Below are 23,328 nucleotides of genomic sequence, written 5' to 3' on the forward strand. Positions count from 1 at the left end.
CCCCCATTTAATCAGGATTACTTATTATGCTCCTTAAAAGGTATGACGAAACTATGAAAAAGGCACTCTCCCTTGGCCTGAGTGGGCACCCAGGGCAGGATCACATGCAGCTCGCAGAACTCATCCAAAGTGCCTGCTGCCCCCTACAGTATAAACCAAGATGGTATGATTGCAGTTAGTAGCTTTTTTATTTTTTGTGTATCCCATCTACAGCACAGTCAATGCTGGCTCTAGGCTTTTGAGAGCCCTTGGCCAAGATACTCTAAGGGCTCATCTACACCAAGCAGGATATTCCACTATGAAAACGCTATGAAAGCAGTATATAAAAGGCAGGAGCTACACTACTGCTTTATAGCAGTATTGAAGTGCACTGACATCTGTCGGGGCCCATGACACATACCACTTTCATAGAGTTATATCCTGCTTGGTGTAGATGTGTCATGGGCCCCAACAGTTGTCAATGCACTTCAGTACCACTATAAAGCAGTAGTGTGGCTCCTGCCTTTTATATACTGCTTTCATACTGCTATATCCTGCTTGGGCCATAGCTAGACCTCAGGTTTATCCCTGGATTGTCCAGTGGTCAAACCTGTTCATCTAGGTGACACACAGGGGATCCAGTGCTCAGGCAGGGGCGAACCCTGGATGATCCCAGGATAAACCTTAGGTCTAGCTGTGGCCCAGGTGTGCTTAGCACATGAAGATCTATGGGGTAGTCAGGGGGATTTGGGCATGCTCACACATACACACTCACCCACACACACCATCTCCACTTTAGCACTATGTGTGTTGCACGCAAATGCCTGCATAGGACTAGTATCAAATCTGAATGCAGTTGGTCATGTGTGGCTGTCTCACTGGCATAATTAGCAATATACTTATATACCTTCTATCCCTTGCTATAAGGAATCCCTCCCCATTTTATTGTCATGACAAGCCTGTGAGGTAGGTTAGCAAGGTCACCCAGTGAGCTTCATGGCTGAATGCAGATTTAAAGCCAAATCTTTCTGGCCAAATAACTAGATCATGTTGTCTGTATGTCATTTGGTATGCATATGCTGGAAATCTCAGTTTCCTAGGTGAGCCTAATCTATCTCAAAGGGAGGCAAGGGACTTTTCTTTAATGGCAACCCAACTTTGGTATGCTCTTACCAAGGTGGTTCAAATGTATACTTTTAATGTTTACTATTTTTAAATGTTGTAAACCGCCCAGAGAGCTTCGGCTGTGGGGCGGTATATAAATGTAATTAAATAAATAAATAAATAAATAAATGCCATTGACGTTGCAATTTATTTGGAAACCGGGCCTCTTGACTATTTTACCATTTTGTTGAGCTGTTTTATTGTTTGCATGATGGTTGTTGCTGATGCTTTTATTATATTCTATACTAGCTGATATACCGGGCATTGCTCGCCCCCCTAAGATATATGTCTGTGAGGTAATCATCTTAAAGTAGTAGGCTGATGCTAGGCCTGAGTTAACTTTTAAATGAATTACATTTGTATCTTTTTTTTACCTCTCACCCTCACAACAACCCTGCAAGGTAGGCCAGTGCTAGACCGGTGATGTAACTCTTAAACGAATTAAATTTGTTTCTTTTTCCCTCGCACCCCCGACACATGGGGGTGCTGCCATGATTTTACTTGTTCCCACAGAAAACAAAAACTACAACTCCCAGCATGCCTTTCGCTGTGGTGCCAACTTGCCATTGAGGAGTATGGGAAGTAAAGTCTGGCTGAGCCAATCCATGCTGCACTGTGCAATCGGCGCCCGTAGGTAGGACATGAGGGAGCTGGCTGACTAATGGTTAACTCTGTCATTGCCGTTGGTAACAGCCCCAGAGCTGTGCCTTCCTCCTACTGCTCCTGATGATGCCTAGAGCAACATGACCAAGGATGGAGAGCCATTTCCAGATGATGGCTGCCAAAGCCATCTTTCCTTCCGCCCAAGGCATGCTGGGAGTTGTAGGTGTAAGCCTCAGTCTCTGAATAACATGTTAATCTTTGAACACCGTCTGAGGTGTGGTGGGTGACAACTGGAGAGTGGGCCTTCTTAGTTGTGACACCCTGCTTGTATTTTCCAAAGCCTGTACTGAAGGGCCTTCTCCTTACGTTGGGTCTGTTTCTGGGCATGCGCAAAGTGCCTCCTTTCCTCTTAAGGCTGCCAATTAGTTTCTGAGCAAAGTATCTGTCGGGGATGCTTTAGGGTGGATTCCTGCATTGAGCAGGGGGTTGGACTCGATGGCCTTGTAGGCCCCTTCCAACTCTGCTATTCTATGATTCTATGATTCTATAAAGTGTTATCACCTTTAAAGCCCTACATGGTTTGGGTCAAGGCTACTTGCGGGATCGCCTTCTCCCATACAATCCGCCCCACACACTCAAGTCCTCTGGGAAAAATCTGCTTCAGCTAGCAAAAACTAGATTAACAACTGTTACCCAGAGGACCGTCTCTTCTGCTGCTCCCAGACTGTGGAATGGCTTGCTGGAGGAGACTCATCAACTTAAAAGTCTACTAGCATTCAAGAAAGCTATAAAGACTGATCTCTTCCGGCAGTGGAATTTTAAGATTTTTAAAAATGTTTTTAGGATTTTTTAAGGAAGTTTTTAACAATGTATATTGTTTTAATTATTATGTATTTTATCGTTTATTGTTGTTCCCTGTCTCGATCAGAATGGAGAGGCGGGCAAGAAATTAATAATAATAATAATAATAATAATAATGGCAAAGGCTGTGCACTTGATTCCTCCAGATTCTGAGAAAACAGCAATATCAGGACGGAGTACCTTTGAGCATGTTCGGCCCCAGTCACACTGTAGTTACGATTTTAAAACCATGCAGAGGGTGGGAGGAGGCACTACAAATGGAGACAGCCCATTTATGTGGGTTGTTTCCTTTTATTTGGAATTGGGTTGACTGCTTGAGACCAACCACACGCAGCAACAACCTGCCCATGCAATCACAATGGCCACCAAAGGCTGGCCTCCCAACCAAGGCATGCTGGGAGTTGTAGGCATATGGCTTGGTTTTTTATTAAATTCTTTAAAAATACTTAGACCCCAAAATTCTTTGTTTTTAGATTTTTCTGGTACATTGTACAGCCAGCCCTATCAGCATGCCAAATTTCAAGTTTCTAACTTATCTATATAAGTGGGTAAACATTTCCGGACATGCATCACACACACACTTTCCACTTTATAGGTAGAGATGCCTATAAAGATGCCTATATATCTGAATTAAAGGTAGTTTAGAATAACAATAATACCATAATCCTATGCATATTTAGACAGAAAAAAGTCCTACAACTCCCAGCATTCCTCAGCCAGCATTCATAGGATTCCACCATAAAGAAATTTAATAAATGAATGGACATCAACCACATGATGGCTTACATGACAGTATAAGGTTTTGGGTTAGGGTAAAAAGTTGCAGTTTTCAGTGGCTTAATGTATACAGCAAGTATATTCTGACAGATATCCCTCTGCATGGTTCACCCCGTTTCACCTTATCCGTTTGGAGGCATCTGATAGAATTATTTCTGATTTGTAATTAAGCAAACTGCATGCCCCTCAACAGTAGAAGTGAAATACTTCTTATCAAAGCAATAAACTTAAGCATGAAGATAACTCTGAACCAATACCAGGTCAGCTAAAAACCAGCAATGACATTAGTGTTATTATCCAAGACATTTATTATAATCTCACTCCGAAAGGCCAGAATGGAAGCCAAACCGCACTTTTTAGGTAATATAGTATTAGCCAGAAACATGAGACCCAAGCTTGCATGTTGGAATGCATTTTTTCCTCACTGGCATGTGTTTTTACACTGATATTTATACACAGTAAGAATATGTAACACTCAACAGCACATTGTATAAAAAGTGTTTATTAATGGATTACCTTCTCTTTAAAAAAAAAAAATCTTCGGTCCCTCATCTTTTTGTGGCTCAGCATTACTCTTTCCATTGTCAATAAGATATATAACAAATATATATATACACATATATGCACACCATTTAAAAAATCTTAACCTAGTCTGCATTTACAAGAAAAGCTCTGAGCCATATTGTAGAAGCAACTCAAAATATTCTAGAAAATTGGGGGTTGAGAGAAAGAGGAAAGCATTAACGCTACAGAGAAATGAAATCAAAGCGCTGAAAAGCAGTCCTATTTTACATAATTATCAAGCGCTTCAATGGAATACCTGCTGGATTTTATTACTTTGTGTAATAAAATGGCTTAATAAAACTCACTGCACATTTAAAAGGATCCTGACAGAGAGTTTCCATGCAAATTTACTAGAAACCCGGAAAGTTTAAGTATTTGCAATGGCTTTTCCTTCACAAGGAGAGTATTTTAAAGGTTAATTGACATTTTATGGAACAGCTTCCTTTGCCAGTTTTTTGAGGGTTTGTTTTTGGCTCAAACTTCATTATACTGTTATGAGTCTGATTACAGGGGACAGCACACACAGTAGTATTTTTCTTTTTCTTCTTTTGCGAACAAAAAAGTTATACAAACAAGCACAGCTCTACTGAAATGGGTTATGCTCATAATTGTTTTTTAAAAATCAGCATCTTAAAATTAAAAAAAAAAGAGGTATTACTTTGGTTATGCAACCATTCGAAGCCTTAAAAAATGCTGTGACACCTGCAATGGTGAGCGAATTCTACAAAGGCCTCAGGAAGTCTACAATATGTTATACAACGCTGTACAAAGGACGGCAGCTTTTCCAGAAGGCTTGGCAGTCAGCTTCTGCTTAACACACACTTCACGACAGGCATCAAAAGTTTAAAACATAATTCATTTTGGCAGGACACCCTGTTGGGCCGTGGATTTAGGACGCACACATAAATAAGAGTTGCTTCTCTCTTTGAAAGGAAACTATAAAGGAGGATGGATGGAGAATACTGTCACAGAAATTGTCTCTGAACCCCTAAAGCCATTCTCTCCCCCACCCCCTGGAACTTGATCATTGCAAGTTGGCCAACAGAACAGAAACGTGGAATTTAGATCTTGACATAAATTCTGAACCGCTGCAGCGATTCGCGCTTTGCTCTAGAAAAATGGGAAGAGGCACGCTGCTTCCAAATGCTCTATCAACTCTGCAGCTGTTTGCTTCAGTCCGACAGCGAAGGCGAGCGAATGGACCGTCCGCTGGCAGGGCTGTTGGAGAAGGTGAAAGGCTCCTTCTCTTTCTCCTTGCTGTCGTGTTTGTGCTTGTGCTTATGCTTGTGTTTGTGTTTCTTCTTCTTCTTCTTGTGCTCGTGATGGTGGTGGTGATGGTGCTCACTGTGCTTGGAGGAGCTGGACTCTTTAGTAAAACCAGGCAGTGGAGGCACGGGCATCGGCAAGAGGTTCAACAACTCCAACGAAGATTGCTCTTTACCTGGGAAAGACAGGCAGAAGTTTCATTTTACAGCAACACAGGAGCCAGTCATGCGTTCATACCACATGCCTTATATCCAAGTTCCGTAGAACTTCTGATGTAGAGAGATATACACAGTTTTAAGACTGCAAAGTTTTTAAGAATGTTTCTGCAACAGCTGCTTTTCACCACTCTAAAAATTTAGATCAAATGGATATTCTCATCCACGTAGCATGTAAATGGCATTACAGTTTTTATCAATTTAACCTGCATGACCTTGAACAAACCAGGTGATGTAAGTAGAGTGGAGGAGAAATTATCACTCGACAGGAAAGCACATGGTTTTCACATGGGTGGGATCAGGTTCAATGCATGGCATCTCCAGTTAAAGGACATGATAGCAAGGATGATAAAGACCTCTGTCCGATAGCCCGAAGAGATGATATCAGTCACAGTATTGGGCCAGGTAGATCATCAGTTGGAGAAAGCGAAATGCAATTCCTTACAGCTTTATAGTGATACCCATTTTGAAATATGAGAATCTGAGATCAGCAAGGGAAGATATGGCTAAAAATGTGACATCAGACCAAATCTCCCAGAGTTCCAGTCCAACATATTCAAAAAATTAAACAATCCACAGTTTGTTAGCTATTTTTAAACTATTTTGTAAAATGTATTGTGGTAAACCTCCCAGAGAGCTTTGGCTATGGGGCAGCATAGAAATGCAATAAATATTAACAACAAGAAGAGGTATGGGTGGTTTGGGAGCGTGTGGAAGTGACTGAGCGTGTTGGCTCCTGACTGCTCATCTGCTTCTGCTGTGCTAAACAAACCAAGGACACTCTGTCTCTGGGTTGTTGTTTGTGATGTCCAAACCTGGATCTCTGGGTTGTTGACGGAGAAACAACCCAGAGTTATTACCCAAGAACAAACCATGAGTTCTCTCTCTACAATCTAGAATTCTGGGTCTGCATGTCACAAAGAACCCAGGGGGTTGTTTAGCCCACCATAAGTGGTCACAAGCCAACATGCTTGTTTGCTTGAACTCCCAAACAACCTGTAGTTAACAAACCATAGGTTGTTTAATCATGTAAATTGTGTCACTGTCTATTACCCACATCATACCACCTCTCACAGCCACAGAAGACCCAAACATCTATAACCCCACATGATGTGCATGGCAGCTTCGAATGGAAAAGGAAAATCAAACAAGCTAAACAGGAAAATAGATGGAAATAGGTCTCTCTTTAATTGAGACCAAGAATTATTCTGAAAGAATAAAGAGCAGAACGGGGAATGAAAGGAGGGAGAAGGCAGGAAGACCAGTCATAACAAGGTGCTTAAATTATATCCATAAAGATGCAATCTGTAGCCAATTTAATCTTGTCTCATAAATGTTATTGGGTCTACTCTAGCATGAATCAATTGTGGACTAAATCCTCTGTCAGAAGTTAACATATCTCCCATAGAGTAACAAAAGTAACAGTAGAGATTGTGGAACATACTTTACCTAATGCAATTTAACCTGCAAAGTTTAATAATTGACTCACAGAACAGTATCTTCATTCTATGCCTCCAACACAAATATTTCTTCTTGTGACCCCAGACAAATATAATGGCAAGTTCTTTCACAGGACCAGGACCTGCTGGTGATGATGAACATACTTGGTGGATATCTATCCAAGTTCAGAATTTTTGTTTAACATAAAGAGGTCCCAACTCAGCAAATGGTTATCTTTCCCCTGTTATCTTCCATGTTCATCACAAGGAAAAGCAACATGTGTATTCTGATCAGTTGCCAATCCCAGACACATTTGCTAGGTCTTTTTCAGGATTTCTGAGGTCCCTGACAATTTTTCTTTAACAGGCTGCAGAAATAAAGTTTTAAAATGTTATGGCATTATGTGTGTGTGCTGCAACAGTGTTGTTGCATGCATGACGTTGTTTTGTTCTCTGCTAGGAGGCAGACTTACTTTTCCTGAGTGACGTTAAAAAGCATGTATTCAGACTTTCCAAGTAATCATCATCTGTTATGAATGCAATTTAAATATTTTAATAGCACCTGCCAGAGGGCTAGTGAATCCAGAGCATTTTATGTGCAATATTATATCCATGTTTACATTGTGTTTAATTTTAATTTTATTTTATTTTCTATATCATCATTCTTCCAAGAGCTCGAGGTTGCCCCATTTTAACCTCACAACAAATCTGAGAAGTAGAGTTTAGACCGAAAGAAAGAAAGAAAGCGACTAGCTCTGAACTTCATGGCTGAATAGGGACTTGAACCCAAGTAACAATACTGGGATTAGAAAAACAGCTGTAAGGCTGAAAACCAAAAAACAAACAAGAGACAGCTGTACTGGTTGTGTTCCCAATGTGTTTCGATGTGAGTTGAACCCAAGTCCCTGTAGTCTTAAGTTCAACATTATCCATTATATTATCCACTCTCTCGTGTAAAACATTTTAAACCATTGGACTAAAAATTGATCTTTGATCTGATCCACCTCCTATATGGTAAGTAGGCTAGGAAGCTAAATTCTAGATGGGAAAATACACTATAGAAAACTTTTCCCCCACCTTAGTGAACAAAGCAATAAATTCACCCCATACAACTACCCAGCCAATGTTTTGATGTTATAAAATGTCTTACAGGGACTTCGAACTATACAATCTTAAGTAGTGATGAACCTGTGTGCAAAGGAGAGGGGAGGGGAGGCACCAACAATACATTTCTGATTAAAATAGGAGAGGCACTAGCAAGAGACTGCTCCAAGTTGACTGGAGAGATCACACAGAGGTGGCAACGGCCTGTAACCTATGAAGGGACCACGGTGTTTGAAGCTTAACAGGTTAGCAAGAATCTCAAGTATATTGTCTGTTCAGCGTTACCATATCTTTAATGTGCTGGATTTCTTGCCTTGTTCTATTCCCAGACAAGCCCCTGACCACAAGATTACAGCTTCTACATTATAGGCTTACGTTAAAACTATGAAGCTGTCATCCACAATTCACTGCGTGAACATAAAAAGTGCACCCCTGATGATTTGGGTACACACATCTAACACACTCTAAACCATACCAGATTTCAGAGTCATTTCAAAACACAAGTTTAGAAACCAAATGTAAAAGCACAAAATGAACTTTGTACTCTATCAAAGTAGGGAACATAATGGTGAATACCAGAGAGCAGGCAAATCAAGCAGAACTAGAGGTATAAGCTAAGAACTCTAGATAAAATACCAGTTGTCAGAATCATGTTACAGCAACCCTTGTTGCTGTTTTTAATGTTCCTACATACCTTTTAACTTGACTTGGAAACAAGTTATACAGTGCCCAATGGGGCTTACTCCCAGGAATGTTAGCATTGAATTGTACCCTAATTCACTTAAAGCGAACTGTACAAAACAAGCTTGTAATAGCTCTCAAACATCTTCTGAAATTCATTGGCAAATAAACCAAAACCCTACCATTTTGCCACAGGAAAACAAAATTCGGTAAGCTTCAGATTTGGGGTTAAAATCCTTGCTTGCTACCATGGTTTTAAAAACATTATGCACTAAGCAAGACCTCAGATATCAGCAATGCCCCAATAATATGTATGCACTTAACTTCCACACAAATGCCAAGATAGAACTAGAAAAATAAGAGACTTGCTTAATATTTTAACTCTTGTTGATTCCAGTCATTGAAATCTAGTAGCTATACTCACTTCCTTGCCAGCAGAGATATTCTTTTCTAACACTAACTCCCAAAATGAGGTTACAGTGAGATGCCACATCAAAAACATGTGAACAGGAAGCGTGTCAGAAGGCATCCCAAACGGTTGCAAATAGATGTCTGTGAGATGATGCACTCAGAACTCATCCCTACTTTGACCCGTAACACTACAGTTGAAGATATCTATATGAAAGCCTCACTAAGGTTAGGGGATGGTCAATATTCAAAAAGATGAATCATTTCCCCACCAAAAAAAATCAGTTCGCCACTGAGGATGCAGCTACAGCCAGAGAGATGAACATGCCTCTCACCAGTAGCAATGATTTCCTTATACTCGCTTCATGTTACTATCCCCCCCGATTCAATTTTCACTCAAGTTAAATTGATTTATATAGTTGCTTATAAATCCTAAGCCTTCACATCATACTTCTCAACATGTATGAAGTGTTACACTTTATCAAATGCTATTTTGGGCTGCATTAATAGAAGTATAGCTTCCAAATCATGTGAGGTACTGGTTCCCCTCTATTCGGCACTGGTTAGGCATCATCTTGAGTACTGTGTCCAGTTCTGGGCTGCACACTTCAAGAAGGATGCGGACAAGCTGGAGTGTGTTCAGAAGATGATCAGGGGTCTGGAAACAAAGCCCTATGAAGAGAGACTGAAAGAACTGGGCACGCTTAGTCTGGAGAAGAGAAGACTGAGGGGAGACATGATAGCACTTTTCAAATACTTGAAAGGTTGTCACACAGAGGAGGGCCACGATCTCTTCTTGATCCTCCCAGAGTGCAGGACATGGAATAATGGCCTCAAGTTACAAGAAGCCAGATTCCAGCTGGACTTCAGGAAAAAATTCCTGACTGTTAGAGCAGTACGACAATGGAACCTATTACCTAGGGAGGTCGTGGCCTCTCCCACACTAGAGGCATTCAAGAGGCAGCTGGACAGCCATCTGTTAGGTATGCTTTAATGTGGATTCCTGCAATGAGCAGGGGGTTGGATTCAATGACCCTGTAGGCCCCTTTCAACTCTACTATTCTATGATTCTATGATCATCCCAAATTGTGTAATTAATAACTTGTTCCAAGGACTTCCCTTCCTATTGTTCTAAGGAGAATGCATTGACAGTGAACGCCCTGCTGCCCTCAAGAGTGCTGCTCTGCTCTCCCAATGATGGAAGAGACTAAGTCAAGTTCTCTTAGTAACTAGCTGAAATAGCTGCAGAGGGTGAGGTACTGGAGTTTGCTTTTGAAGTGATTACTAATATTCCTTGGAACAGAACATACATTATACTAGCCTATCCACTTGGCACCTCCTCTGGTTTTGGATGTTCAGAGGCCAACATAATTATTAGTTTCGCCGTGGAACAGATGTTTAGAATCAGGAGGGGAAAGCTGTCCCTATGGAGAAGGCCAACAGCTTCCCATATACCTGACAACAGAAGCCACTACAAACAGCAAGAACAAGAAAAAGGGAAGAGAAGAGGGCACTACGATATACCTTATTTTCTTTCATCTTTCCCTCTCATTTTGGTTAATGATGCTTGTTGCTGTTGCTTCCAAAGGTCCTCCAACCCTATCCCTCATGTTACTGCAATAAAATGCATGTTTTTCCATGTGGATCACTGAGCAAATACATTAATCCTAGACATAGTGTGGCTTTGGACATTACAAAACACAGGTGTATGTTTGTGCTTCAGAGAGCCTAAGACATTTGAAGTTTGGTTTTCCCCTGCATTACACAGTGTTTGAAATTACATATAAAAGAACTCATCTTAATCATGTATATTTGTAAGCCAGTCCTATTATTTGGGCTTACCCTCTTAATCCTCCAAACCGAATTGCCTATATTTTTTCTGACTAATACACACACACACACACACTTTTATATGCTGTATGACTTGCATTTTCATTCTTTCATTAGATATTGAGCTCGTATTTAGGCCATACTTAGATGTTCTGCAAGCATATTGGTGATAGAATAAGAATTATAATTTCTCTCTTTCTTTAGAGATCTTGTTGCATTATTATGTATGACCTTTTTGTTGCTTTTATTTTTTTAACTTTTATTTCAAAATAAAATAAAATTTAATGGGGGGAAAAACCTTATTCCCAACTCTAACTGAACTTTGGGTCTGTGTGCATGTCATAACAAGCCACCATAGGTTGATTTATGTGCGGGGGTTGTTGTCACATGCTGGCTGCAATTTTTAAAATGCAAGCAGTGGCAGGGGTAAATCGCAGCTTTTCATGTTGTCCGAACCTGGCCATAGTGGGCCACTGGCATGGTTAACAAACCACCCACAACCCTAAAACAACCCAGCCTGTAAATTAACCCACAAAGGCTTGTTGTGTATACCAGGTCTCTGTGTATCAGCATTTGCCCACATTCATCCCTCTTTCCCTTGTCCCCCTGATTGTTTCTCCGCTATGTATTTTAGATTATAAACTCCTTGGCAGCAGGAACCTCTCTATGTTCCTTCTTAACTAGGGAAGACATTGACGTCACAATGGCAATTTAATGGCCCTGTCCGGACAACACGCTAAACCATGGTTAGACCGCTAACCTTTTTCTGCAAATGGTTAGTGAGTGTGTTTAAATCATGGTTATGTAGCCACCATGGTTAGGAATGGTGCACATGACAGCTAAGTCATGGTTCACATGACATGCTAACCCATCATGTTTAGCTCAAAATGCTTAGTGTGTTGTCAGAACAGGGTCAATAGCAATAATGAGAGGGGGAAACACACAATATAACCATGTGTATATTGAGTCCTTGGACAAAGGCAAAGATTAAATAGTTGCTAAATAGTTGCTAAATAGTTGCTAAATAGATTTAACTGTGCTCAAGAACAGAGTCCTCATATTCACATATGCATATGATGTACAAACAATCTTATGATCTGCAATATAACCTGAAAGCCAAAGCTTAAAATTAAATACAGTATAGTCTTTTGGTTCTTTTGATCCTTGCAAGGAGGAGGGTGGAACACTCCCTACTGTTTTTGAAGATTTAATAGCAAATAAAATCTGTTTTTCATATTAGAAGTCAGATCCTGAATGACATCAGAGGCTTAAAAAGGGCTTGTGCAGATCCCTTCAAAGCTACTGTACTTAGGGCAGAGTTATAATTAACATTCCAACAGTAGACTGGACAAACAGAAAACAGGGTGTTAATTTTGCTTTTTCAAGGTTCACGTGTTTCTTTCATACAGAAAAAAACCTTTACTATTGTATTTAGATTTTTTTTTATAACTACGCAGAGCTGGCTTATAAAAAAACCCCACATTAATCAAATTAAAAAGTCTACTGTTGGCTATTTGCCTTGAGCTACAGTACTCCCATTTCTATGAAGTGATGATAGAACAGAAACAGCCTGGAAATGTATTAATGCAAACACACATGAAAAATCACCCCACCCAGTTTTTCTGAGAGCCACAAAGAGTGTGCAAACAGAACTGTCTTGAACTTCATAACAATTTTAGAAGTGCTATGCTCATTGTTTGTTTATCATTAGGGCAAGGGTTGTCCACCCAATTAGGTATAGCATAGTTAATTGAGATTTTAGTCTACTGAATAAGCTGTTGGATTTGTATGAATTTGCAGATGAATAAAACAATAGTTCTGAAGAAATAATATTTTTCTGCTTTTAGATGATTCATACATTTTGTAACAGAAGAGGCATTTCTACAGTCTAAAAGGCCTCTTAAGTCGGTGTCTGCAATCTGCAGTTTTTATAAGTTCCTGTGTATTTATTATACATGATTATACTGGGTGAGGGAGGGCACACATGTAGCTGATTAAGAACATAAGAAGAGCCATGCTGGATCAGACCAAGGGTCCATCTAGTCCAGCACTCTGCTCACACAGTGGCCAACCAGCCATCGGCCAGGGACCAACAAAGCAGGACATGGTGCAACAGCTTAAAACTTTTTTAAAAATCAGATTAAGCTAACAAGCTGATAAAATATTGGGCTGCAATGCTTTATTAGTTATCTTAAAGAAAGCTAGGTCTGGGCTAAGAATCATATGCCCTGTTGCTCACCCCTTCCTCTTACATACATACATACATACATATAAGCGCACACATACACATACACCCACCACATGCAACTCAGAGCCAAGCTAGATGAGACATCATTCACACAATTAGTAATTGTATGAGTGACTTTTAAAAAGTAAATAGCACATGCTGGGGGCCAAAATCAGGATGAGGACCCAAGCAAGGAAGGTAGCTTGGGTCCCCACACCTGTTATTTGCATGGGAAGAAAAGTTCCCATTGGCCTGAATGGAATTTTGGGGCGTGCCTGCTCTTTATGTTTTTTTAAGCCATCCAAACTGTGTGAATGGCTTCTCATCTGTCCAGAGGCACAGGGCTCATCTACACCAAGCAGGATATTGCAGTATGAAAGCGGTATATAAAAGGCAGGAGCCACATCAAGCAGGATATAGCGATATGAAAGCGGTATATGGTATGCGTCCCAACAGTTGTCAGTGCACCTCAATACAGCTATAAAGCAGCAGTGTGGCTCCTGCCTTTTATATACCGCTTTCATACTGCAATATCCTGCTTGGTGTAGATTAGGCCACAGATTAAACAAGTGAAATTAGAAGCACGTTTTAAAAAGGGTATAAACCTGAAAAAAACAAAAACCCAGGTAGAGCCCAAGAACCAAGTAACTATTTTGCTGAATCAGCCCCAGATGTTTATCTGCATCAATTGACAGATGTTTATCTGCATCAATTATAATGTACATAGTAACCTCCTGCATTTGTTCTCAGAGGAACTGGTCATCTACAGGTATATTGCCTCTGAATATGAAGATTCCAGCCATCACTACTCTCTTTTAATTTATCGAATCCTTCTTTTTAAACTATCACCAAATTTTGTGGTACACCCTTTTCTTCTCTAGAAAAGGAATGTGACAGGTCACACTCAATGGCCTCTCAGACTGATGGGTCATGTATCCATTTGTGTAGAGGAGGTGAACTGAGGCAGTTAATTGGCAAAGACTGGCATACAATCTTATGAACACATAAGCTTCAGCTACTTTGCTCCTAGACTTCAAAAATTTGATTAAATCACAAAATTTTCAGGAAAGCACAGCACTATTATATATTCTAGAGAGTCAAAGGACAAGTTCACTCTCAGAGGTAAAAGAGTGCCTTGCAGGGCTCAGGGGACAAATGCAAATCCCAAAATAGCATCTTTGCCTGCTTTGCATTTTATATCAATTTCAGCCAAAAGGCCTGAACTCCACAGTTTTGTACTGCGTCCATTTGTTTCCCAGCACATTTGACACGGAACAATAAAGAGCACACAGCTGCTGATACAATGGTCCCTAAAGTAATATCTGTAAACTTTCCAGCACGGTTCTCCAAAATCTCTTGTTTATAATCGTATACCCCCCATTCGGGTATAATAATAGCACAGAACAAGTATTACAAAACACTAGTAGAGAGCTATAAATATTCACTGCATTCACAGGCTAATTTTATTTTTGGACGCTTCATTATATTTCTATAGCATGTCTCAATAGCAGCAGTTCAAACTTCCAACAGTTTTATTCCAACAGTTTCACGTTCACTGGATATTTGATAAAAACAAACCAGCCTTTAGCACATGTTTTTAAGTCAAGTCATTTTGGGTACTAACTTGTGGGTGCACTACTGTACCAAAACCTAAACCGAGAAACAAAAAACCCTTCTAGTTGCTCCCTTCAGAATCTGTGTTCCAATCCATTCTTTGAATTGAGCTCACCACCACAAGATATAGTGCTGACAACAGTGGCACAGTTCAGAGGTCAGATCTGGGTTTTGGGCTCACGTGCTCCCTTTGCCCCTTGTGCACTCTGATCCCCTCCCTTCATTTCTTGTGTTCACAGTAATCCATTATCTGCCATCAGAAGAACAAAAAACGATTCCACCTCTGCTTATCACATGGCTCAGTGACGTCTCTCTCGATCTGTGAGGCTGCTTCCCCACACCTAACAAAGCACAGGACAATTGAAAGAGGGAGGGATGCACAAGGAGGGCTGGATAAAGCTCAAGAATCCCAATAGCCCACCGTGTTATAAGGGCACGGGGAAAATAAAGCTAGTAAATACGTGGTCGCAAAATATCAGTGACAAAGAAAGGCCTGTCAACGAAGGAAATATTATTTAAGACTTCCCAGAAGACATGCATTAAGTATTCCTAGCAAAATAAAACAATCGGGGTGTGTGTGTGGTTTTTTTTAAAAAAAAGAACCCAGTAGAGACAGTACAAGAGTATGTTAGAAAACTGGCTTCAGAACAGGAAAAACACCAGTCATTGCTGGAAACTTGTCAAATGTGAGAAGTCATATGCATCCTAGAGGCCACTTTTGGGTCTTCATGAATAACTCAACACATTTACAGATTATTCAGATGATCTGCTATCCTCTTGTTACTTGACATATTACGAAATCGAACTGGCATTCATTTTAAAAACGACACCTTGGTAACCAAGTAGTGCTGGGACCTGTTCCTCAGGAGACCAGATTTCATATTTGAACTCACCCATGGACTCAATGAGTAGTCAGTCCCTTTCTGTCAAGATGTAAAATAGGATCATTACCTGTAAGAATTACCTAGGCAAAACCCCTTGGATATAGTAAAGGCTGTTTAGAAGCCAACTCAAGCCACTGGTCTACCTAGACCAGCATTGTCTACTCCAAGTGGCAGTAGCTCTCCAGGGCCACAGGTATGGTTTTTTGTGGTTGTTTCCATCCCTTGAGGCAGCCCTGCCACCCAAGATTGTCTTTGGCTCTGAGCCTTCTGCATGCACAGCAAGTGTCCCTACCACAGAGATATCGGCCCTCTCCAAAACCCTGATGAACAGCCATTGCCTACACAAAGGAAATGTAGTTGCACATTGCCTTCCATAGCAGTTCGGTTTGAGTAAATTATGTAAAAAAATCATTTACAACCTCCCTCTCTATGAACTATACCCAAAGCAGCTTATAATAAAAAAATAAAGTAAAAAATAATGATATGGTGAGTACTGAGTAGGACGGATACTACTCCACCTCCTATTAAAGCCATCTGCCCACAGAGGCTGTTGGATCTGATAGGTTTCCAACTTGCCCTCTGAAAGATTCTGGATGACTTAGCAAGCTCTCCTTACAAAACCCTGCTCGAATTTTGGATCTTTGGATTGACTAGAGTAGTCAACACAATTGCTCCAAAGCATTCTCTCTCATTGAATAGATCCAGGTTGGCTCCTTGGTCTTCTGGAGAAATGATGGAAATAGTTGGGATGACAGCTGAAGCTCAAGTGGTGGAACAACGCTTACCAGATACAGCAGAGAATGCTATTTAAGAGTCTACCCCATGCTTGTATTGGTGGTAAAGGTTACTTTTTTCCAGCATTGTGTCACTGAGTGCTCTTTTGTGGAGCTATTTAGGGTAGTCAGAAGGTAGACTGGTGGCCTTTAGCTGATAACTTCGTTTACATCTGACCTGGATGCCTTTTAGTGTCAGAGTCTATGCTGGAAACCAACTTAGCACCTACCACAATTGCTTTGATTTCACCTAAGAATACAGGTAAGGTAGTTGGAGACGAAGTAACTTGATCCCTTCCTGGCTGGTGAAGAAAGTGTTGTCAGCATGGTAGTTAACATACCCTTGTCAGTGTGGCACGCTTTAGCCACTTGAAGAAGGTGGCTGTTAAACCCCTACTTAAAAAACTTCCCTGGGATCTGCTGACTTGGGAAACTTTTGGCCAGTCTCCTGTCTGCCTTTTTTTTGATTGGCAATCATCTCTAGTTGCTTTTCAAAGAAGCTGATTATCTGGTTCCATTTCAGTCTGGTTTCAAGCCAATATTGGGACCAAGACTACCTTGGTCATTCTGGTTGACAACATTCACTGGTAGAGAGATGGAATGTGGCCCTGCTGATTCTCTGGACCTCTGAGCAGCTTTTGATACCATCAACTATGGTAATTCATTCTGGACAATTCAGGATTTAGGGCACCAATTTGCAGTAGTTCCACTCTTACTGGGAGGGTTTATTCCTGAAGGAGGTGCTGGGGAAGTGCTGACGCTCTCGATGGGAAGAGATTCCACAGGGCATTGTCTCTGATGCTGTTTAACATCTATATGAAACTGCTGATAAGTTTTGGGAGCATAGGGTTTGATACCATCAGAACAGAATGAATGTCCCCTAGCAAGTCATTCCTTCACTTGAGGGGCTACAGCTGTTAAGCTCCATGCCACAAATGTTCTAACGTAAAGTGAAGAAATGTGTAGTTTTAAGGAAGTGCATGGGAGAACCTGCCTTGAGAAGACTATGGACTTGAAAAGCAGCTAAGAAATGGAATGAATTAATGAATGAACAAATAAAGCACCCATAATAATGCCATTTACCAAATACAACCCATCTGTGTAAGAAATCAGAGGTTAGTGCTAAGCTTATACTCCGTTGCTTAACAGAACTCAGATTCAATTGCAAGGCAGGGTTGAGGGAACAGGATAAAGTTGTTTTTGTGCAAGTGTGGTTGCACAACTATAATGTGAAAGCACTTGCACAATGGAAGGATTTCCGCTAGCACTATTTGAGTTTGCAGAATAACAGTGGATACTGCCCAGAGGTCCATACCAAAGAGTAAAATTTTGTATTTGTGTTTTTAGACTGTTGGTTGTTTTATTATGGTTTTAATTTTTGTGAACCACCCAGACAGCTTCGGCTATTGGGCGGTATAAAAATGTAATAAAATAATATGAAGTTTATGAGTGATTTGCCAGTTTTAACTAACCTGGTGTTGACGGTCTTTCCAGCATGTTCAAATGATGGTAGATAAAAGCTTGACTATCATGAACAGTGTCCATATCAATCTCTTCTTCCTCTTGAGAGTTTGAAAACTGTAACATCAGCAGGAAAAAAACCCAAGAATTTTAGGGAGGGCTGATTAATCTGCTTAAACATGTCTTGAACAAATTCTACTGTAGAAATTTGTTAATTTTAGAAGTATTAAATTATCAAAATGAACAAGCACATAAAAAAGCACTGTGTATTAACTGCCTGATCCTTTCAGAGTTAGGCAGTTCTAAGCAGGATAAAAACACAAGAAGGACAGTTCATTGCATGTAAGATATGGTTATTAAACAACTGAAAAGAATGTTCGAGACAATGGGGTGCTCAGCCACAACCAATATATGTTAGCAGCTCCCCAACACTCTGGGGAAGATTAAACTAGATCAGCATCTGGACATCGTAAGATCAAATGTTATGGTATTACTTTGCTGCTCTGTCCCTTCTTCAGGGTATGTTCCAAAAGGGGCATGGTCTCTCATCAATCAGATACATGACTGGATTGGCGGTATCAACAGATGCTTAAGAACGGGGCTGATTGGCCACTTCTGATTAAAAAAAAAAGCTATCTCAGATAATCTCTCCAACAGCCTACCATTTACTTACTCTTATTTTGAGTTTGACTTTGCTGTCTTCAGTCTTCTCAAGTATCTGGCCTGGTTCCAGTGGGGATCCAAGGGGTGTGTCAGCCTTCCGCTTCAACCCCTGCTGATGAGGAAGGGGGATGACTGCTGTTTCCTTAATAAGATGATCATCCTCCTGAAGAAGCAATTAAAAACCAGAAATTTAAAACCCTAGCATCTAAACAAAAGGGGGGGGAAGATTAATAACGGGAGGAACTTAAACACCAATAATAATTTGTCTGGGAATGCGAAACAATTTATATAACACCCGTCAGTATCAGCTGCAGGAGTAGTTCCTGAGAATAAAAGGGTCATCAGTCCTACTAAATACAATGCAAAAAGCTGTCACTCTCTAAATCTCCAAAACAAACAATACATTCCCAAACAATGATTGACACTCTTTATAGAAAGAGGTTTGGGATGTCGGACCCTGCCTGAGCAAGCACCGGGACTAATGAGGGAGGGGAAAGAATATTAGTAATAATTCGATTGATTGTGACCAATATCAAAGAACTAGCTTTATGTGTTCCGGTATGAAGAACTTTACAGATAACACTTTTAATACACAACATTTCAGCCTAGAAGTAAAGGTTAAAGCCATGCTCTCTATGAGGCAAAGTTTGCCACATATGCATATGCTACTGCCATTGGCTACTGAATGTATCTTAGATCTTCTAAGGGGCATGGACAAAAATTAACTTATTGGGGAATATGAATGAGGAAAATTTAATGGCTTGATTAATAAACTGGGGTGTGTGTGTGTGTGAGAGAGAGAGATGAGTGAGACACACATTAAGACAAGTATTTCCAAAAGGCAGGTTTAGGAGAATGAGTGCAAAGCCTGAAAATGAAGGCCAGTCCGATTGTGGTAAACTGAATGACTGTGAGGTCTGGGGAAGACTGTGCAAGATCAAGGAATGGCTTACAATGCTTTGGAAGCCAACTATTTGACCCAGATTGTTTGGATTGTTAGGAGGTTCCGGACCAGTTGCCCCCGCCTCGGGGATGATGGTAGGATTCAGCACTGCTTTCTTTTCCTTTAGGTTAAGGACCAACCCAAGCTCTGGCAGGGGCAAACAAGAAGGCCTGCTGAGACCAAACAGCGTGAAGTACAGGTCGACAGCACCGCACCGCAGCCTCCAGTCGTGGGATGTACCTAGGAAGCACAGGGAGAACAGAGGCTCTCAATCATCTGCACATACTGTCAAGCAGAGTACCTTCTTAAGCCAGTTCTGTTGCAAGCTATGATCAGGGCTGTAGGAAACGAGACACTCTTTCTACACACACCACACAACTTTGCAGCAACGGGGACAAAGTCCTAACAGAAATCAATGGGAGATACTGCACTACTCAGTAACAATGGCCCACGGTCTGCTAACTACTACTTAAGAGTGTTATAAAAATGTTCACTGCAACTTTATTCCAAATTTCAACAAACGCAAATTAATTGCAACCATCACTATGCCTCCCACCGAACCAAGCTGGGACTTAAAAACTAGGTCAACTCCCAAATAAAGGGAATTGTACGGAACAGGATGACATAAATTTATACACTGGCCTACAACAAAATACAGTGCTTGTTCCAGCACAGTTAGTATCAGGGGAGAAAAGTCTGCCCTGATAGAAAAGGATAAACTTTGAAATATTATTAGCAACAACCTATGCCTTGCCAAACTAGCTTGAGCCAATTGCTTATGTTCTATAGTACAAATAACCATTTGTAACTGAAGTTGTTAAATCAAGTTGGATAAAGCAGCAGTTTCACCACCTGGCCTTTCTATCTCATTCTACAGGCAACTCCATAAATTGTATCGTTAATATGTTATCTTCCCACCTATCCACTCACAGTAGCCCACGCTCCACAAAACAGACAAGGGTAACATTTGCCTCAATCAATTTTCAATTTTTCTTTGTGCAAACCATGGGCTCTTTTTAAAACATTGGAAACCACAAGAGAACGTAAGAGCCCTGCTGAATCAGACCAAGCATCCATTATTTATTTTCTCAGTATTTTAACACCTAATTTAACTTAAATTTAAACTTTGCTGTTTTAATTCCATATTTTAGCCTATATCAATTTTTGTTGTGTGGTTTTCATCCTGATTGTGCTTTTTATATTGTATTTTGTATTTGTGTTTTTCGATTGTTGGTTGTTTTTATGCTCTTCATGATTTTATTTTTTGTGAACTGCCCAGGGAGCTTCAGCTATTGGGCGGTATAAAAATGTAATAAATAAATAAATAAATAAATAAATAAATAAATTTAATCTAGCATTCTGTTCACACAGTGGCCAAACAGCCACTGACCAAGAAATCACATAAGTGCAACAGCACCCTCCCATCCATGTTCCCCAGCAACTGGTGCATATAGGCTTACTGCCTCTGGTACTGGAGGTAGCACATAACCATCAGGGCTAGTAGCCATTGATAGCCTCCCCCTCCAGGAATTTATCCAACACCCTTTTAAAGCCATCCAAATTGGTGGCCATCACTACATTTAGTGGTACTGAATCCCATAGTTTAATTATGCACTGTGTGAAGAAATCCTTCCTTTTATCTGTCCTCAATCTCCCACCAATCAGCTTCACGGGATGGCCCCACTGAGTTCAAGTATTTTGAGAGAGGGAGAAAAATGTCTCTTTATCCATATTCTCCACACCATACATACTTTTATATACCTTTCTCATTCACCTGAGATATCTGTGTTGCAATGGAGCCACACATAACTAGGTTAGCTAGCTACAGTCTAGACCAGCTTTCCCCCACCTGGTGCCTTCCAGAAGTTTTGGGTAGGCAATGGTATGGTAAGATGGGAGTTGCAATCCAAAGCATGTGAAGGGCATCAGGTTAGGGAAGGCTGGCCTAGAGATTACCTCACGTCTCCCCTCTGCCACTTCTGCCTGGCCAGAGCAGTCCTGGCTGGTCGAGATTGGTTGTTTTTTTATGGAAGGAGTGGCTTGAACGTTTATAAAGGTCACCATGATTGCATCATATCTTGTTTCCTATTGGCTGCAGCAGAAGTCACCAGGCCAATGGCGCTTCAGTTACCTGCAATGTACAGAGATCATTTGTAGCTTGTGCTGCCATGTGCACACCTGAACATGCACACAAGGCCAAGCAAAGGCAGCAGTGTCTGGTGTTTCTGGCCCCGTAAACAGTTTGTGGGCTTTAGCAGCTGTCTGACCAATCAGCAATGCCAGTTCTGAATTTTAGCCGCAACTAGAGTGCAAATGCAATGCCACACAATTTGTCAGGAACAAGGAGCAACTGCACCCAGTGAATGGATATGCTTACTATGCAAGTATCTAAAATAGGCATATTTTTGACACATCTGAAAACATGCTGCATCAGTAGTTTACTGAATTGGACAGTTTCTAATAGGGAAAGAGATGCAAGGAGACAAAATAAGAAACACATGTTTCAAACAAAACTAAGCAAAGAGGAAAATTACAGACAATCTCTGGTGGATATAACTGTCACAAGAGCCCGCAGCATATGACACTGTATAGTTGTCTATAGAGATGACGACCCCTCTGTACTGATAAGACTTTTCAGAATGGCTGGGAAAACACAATGAAATAAAGCTCAACTGTTCTTGTCATCTAAACTTGAACAAGTCTCCCAAGAGATAAGAAAGTGGAGGCTGTTTTTTTCTCTCTTTTCTTTTGCAAATGATTCTTTTAATCATAATTAAATCTATGCTGGCTTCTACAATAGCTAGAAAAGACAAAACAACTATAATTTGTTTATTTGCAGGATGTACAAATTAATTTGTTCATTTACATCAACAAAAGCACTCTAATTTTAACTTTCAAACTGATTAACGAATACTTGGATTGCTATTGAAGGAGATCTGAAGTATTTTAAAAATAAAAGTTTAAATACTACTGAATATTTTATATAAGTTATTTTTATTTTTTGAAATTCCCTAGCTTTAGCTTCCTACATTCTGACACTTTAAACTCCCAAAATACGTAACGAAAACCATGAAGATTTATTTTCCTCTTTGGCCTCTTAGGCATTAACACGTTTCAAACAATTAAACCTCAATTGATGGCTGGGGGTAAGAAATACTCTTACTGGCACTCTGGGACTTCGCAATTGCTCTTTACGGAAAGTAAAATTCAAACAAAAGGTCCACGTGATTCACAGAGATTTATACTCTTAACTCAGTAAAAATAAAGAACATCTCTTATTATCACTCCTTTTGTTACAACAAGGTCGATGAGTTAAAGACTAACTTTTGTACAATCAATTCTCTTAAGGGGGGGGGGGGAAAGGAACACGAACTCTCTTGTGGCAACATCCAAACTGTTTACTTCCTGAGCTTGACATCTGGTAAATCTTTCCAAAAAAATTAACTGAGGCGGGTTCTATCCCCACCCCCCACCACCACATTGCTTCAGCTGCCTGCTGGTGCAGCTGTAAGCTTCCAAACATGAAAAATAATTATGCATAGAGAGCACACAGCCATTAATATCCCCTAGAAGAACACACAAAAACGTTTGCATGTAAGCACTATATGCAGCAAGCCAGGAACGTACATGATTACTGATGCTCAGCCAGGGGACCTAAGTGCACGAGGAGGCTGCACTCCCTGCTTCTCAGGAATAACATCAAGCCAAGGGGAGACCAACTTGAACCATCTATTGGCCAGTGAAGCAGCAGTTTCAGAGGCCACTTCTGCCAGCCTGCCAGAAAGAACACTCAGTTCTGACAGATGCCCTGGGACTGCAGAAGAAAAGGGAAAGAACCTTCTGGCCCCATCCATCAGTCAAAGCCACAAGAG

The 23,328-nt window shown here is 40.6% G+C and overlaps 1 protein-coding gene across 1 annotated transcript in view; it reads right to left on the reverse strand.

Moving 5' to 3' along the window:
• Positions 1–3,912: 3,912 nt before the first annotated feature.
• TAF2 (TATA-box binding protein associated factor 2) overlaps positions 3,913–23,328 on the reverse strand; it is a 60,464-nt gene continuing 41,048 nt past the window's right edge. Inside the window, exons 23-26 of the mRNA XM_063131083.1 lie at positions 19,467–19,696; positions 18,524–18,676; positions 17,862–17,967; positions 3,913–5,389 (exon numbers count right to left, since the gene is read on the reverse strand). Coding sequence (XP_062987153.1) covers positions 5,121–5,389; positions 17,862–17,967; positions 18,524–18,676; positions 19,467–19,696 — 758 coding nt within the window. The 3' untranslated portion in view covers positions 3,913–5,120. The remainder of the gene's footprint in view (positions 5,390–17,861; positions 17,968–18,523; positions 18,677–19,466; positions 19,697–23,328) is intronic.

The sequence above is a fragment of the Elgaria multicarinata genome, chromosome 7, assembly GCF_023053635.1.
Source record: "Elgaria multicarinata webbii isolate HBS135686 ecotype San Diego chromosome 7, rElgMul1.1.pri, whole genome shotgun sequence".
Taxonomy (NCBI): domain Eukaryota; kingdom Metazoa; phylum Chordata; class Lepidosauria; order Squamata; family Anguidae; genus Elgaria; species Elgaria multicarinata.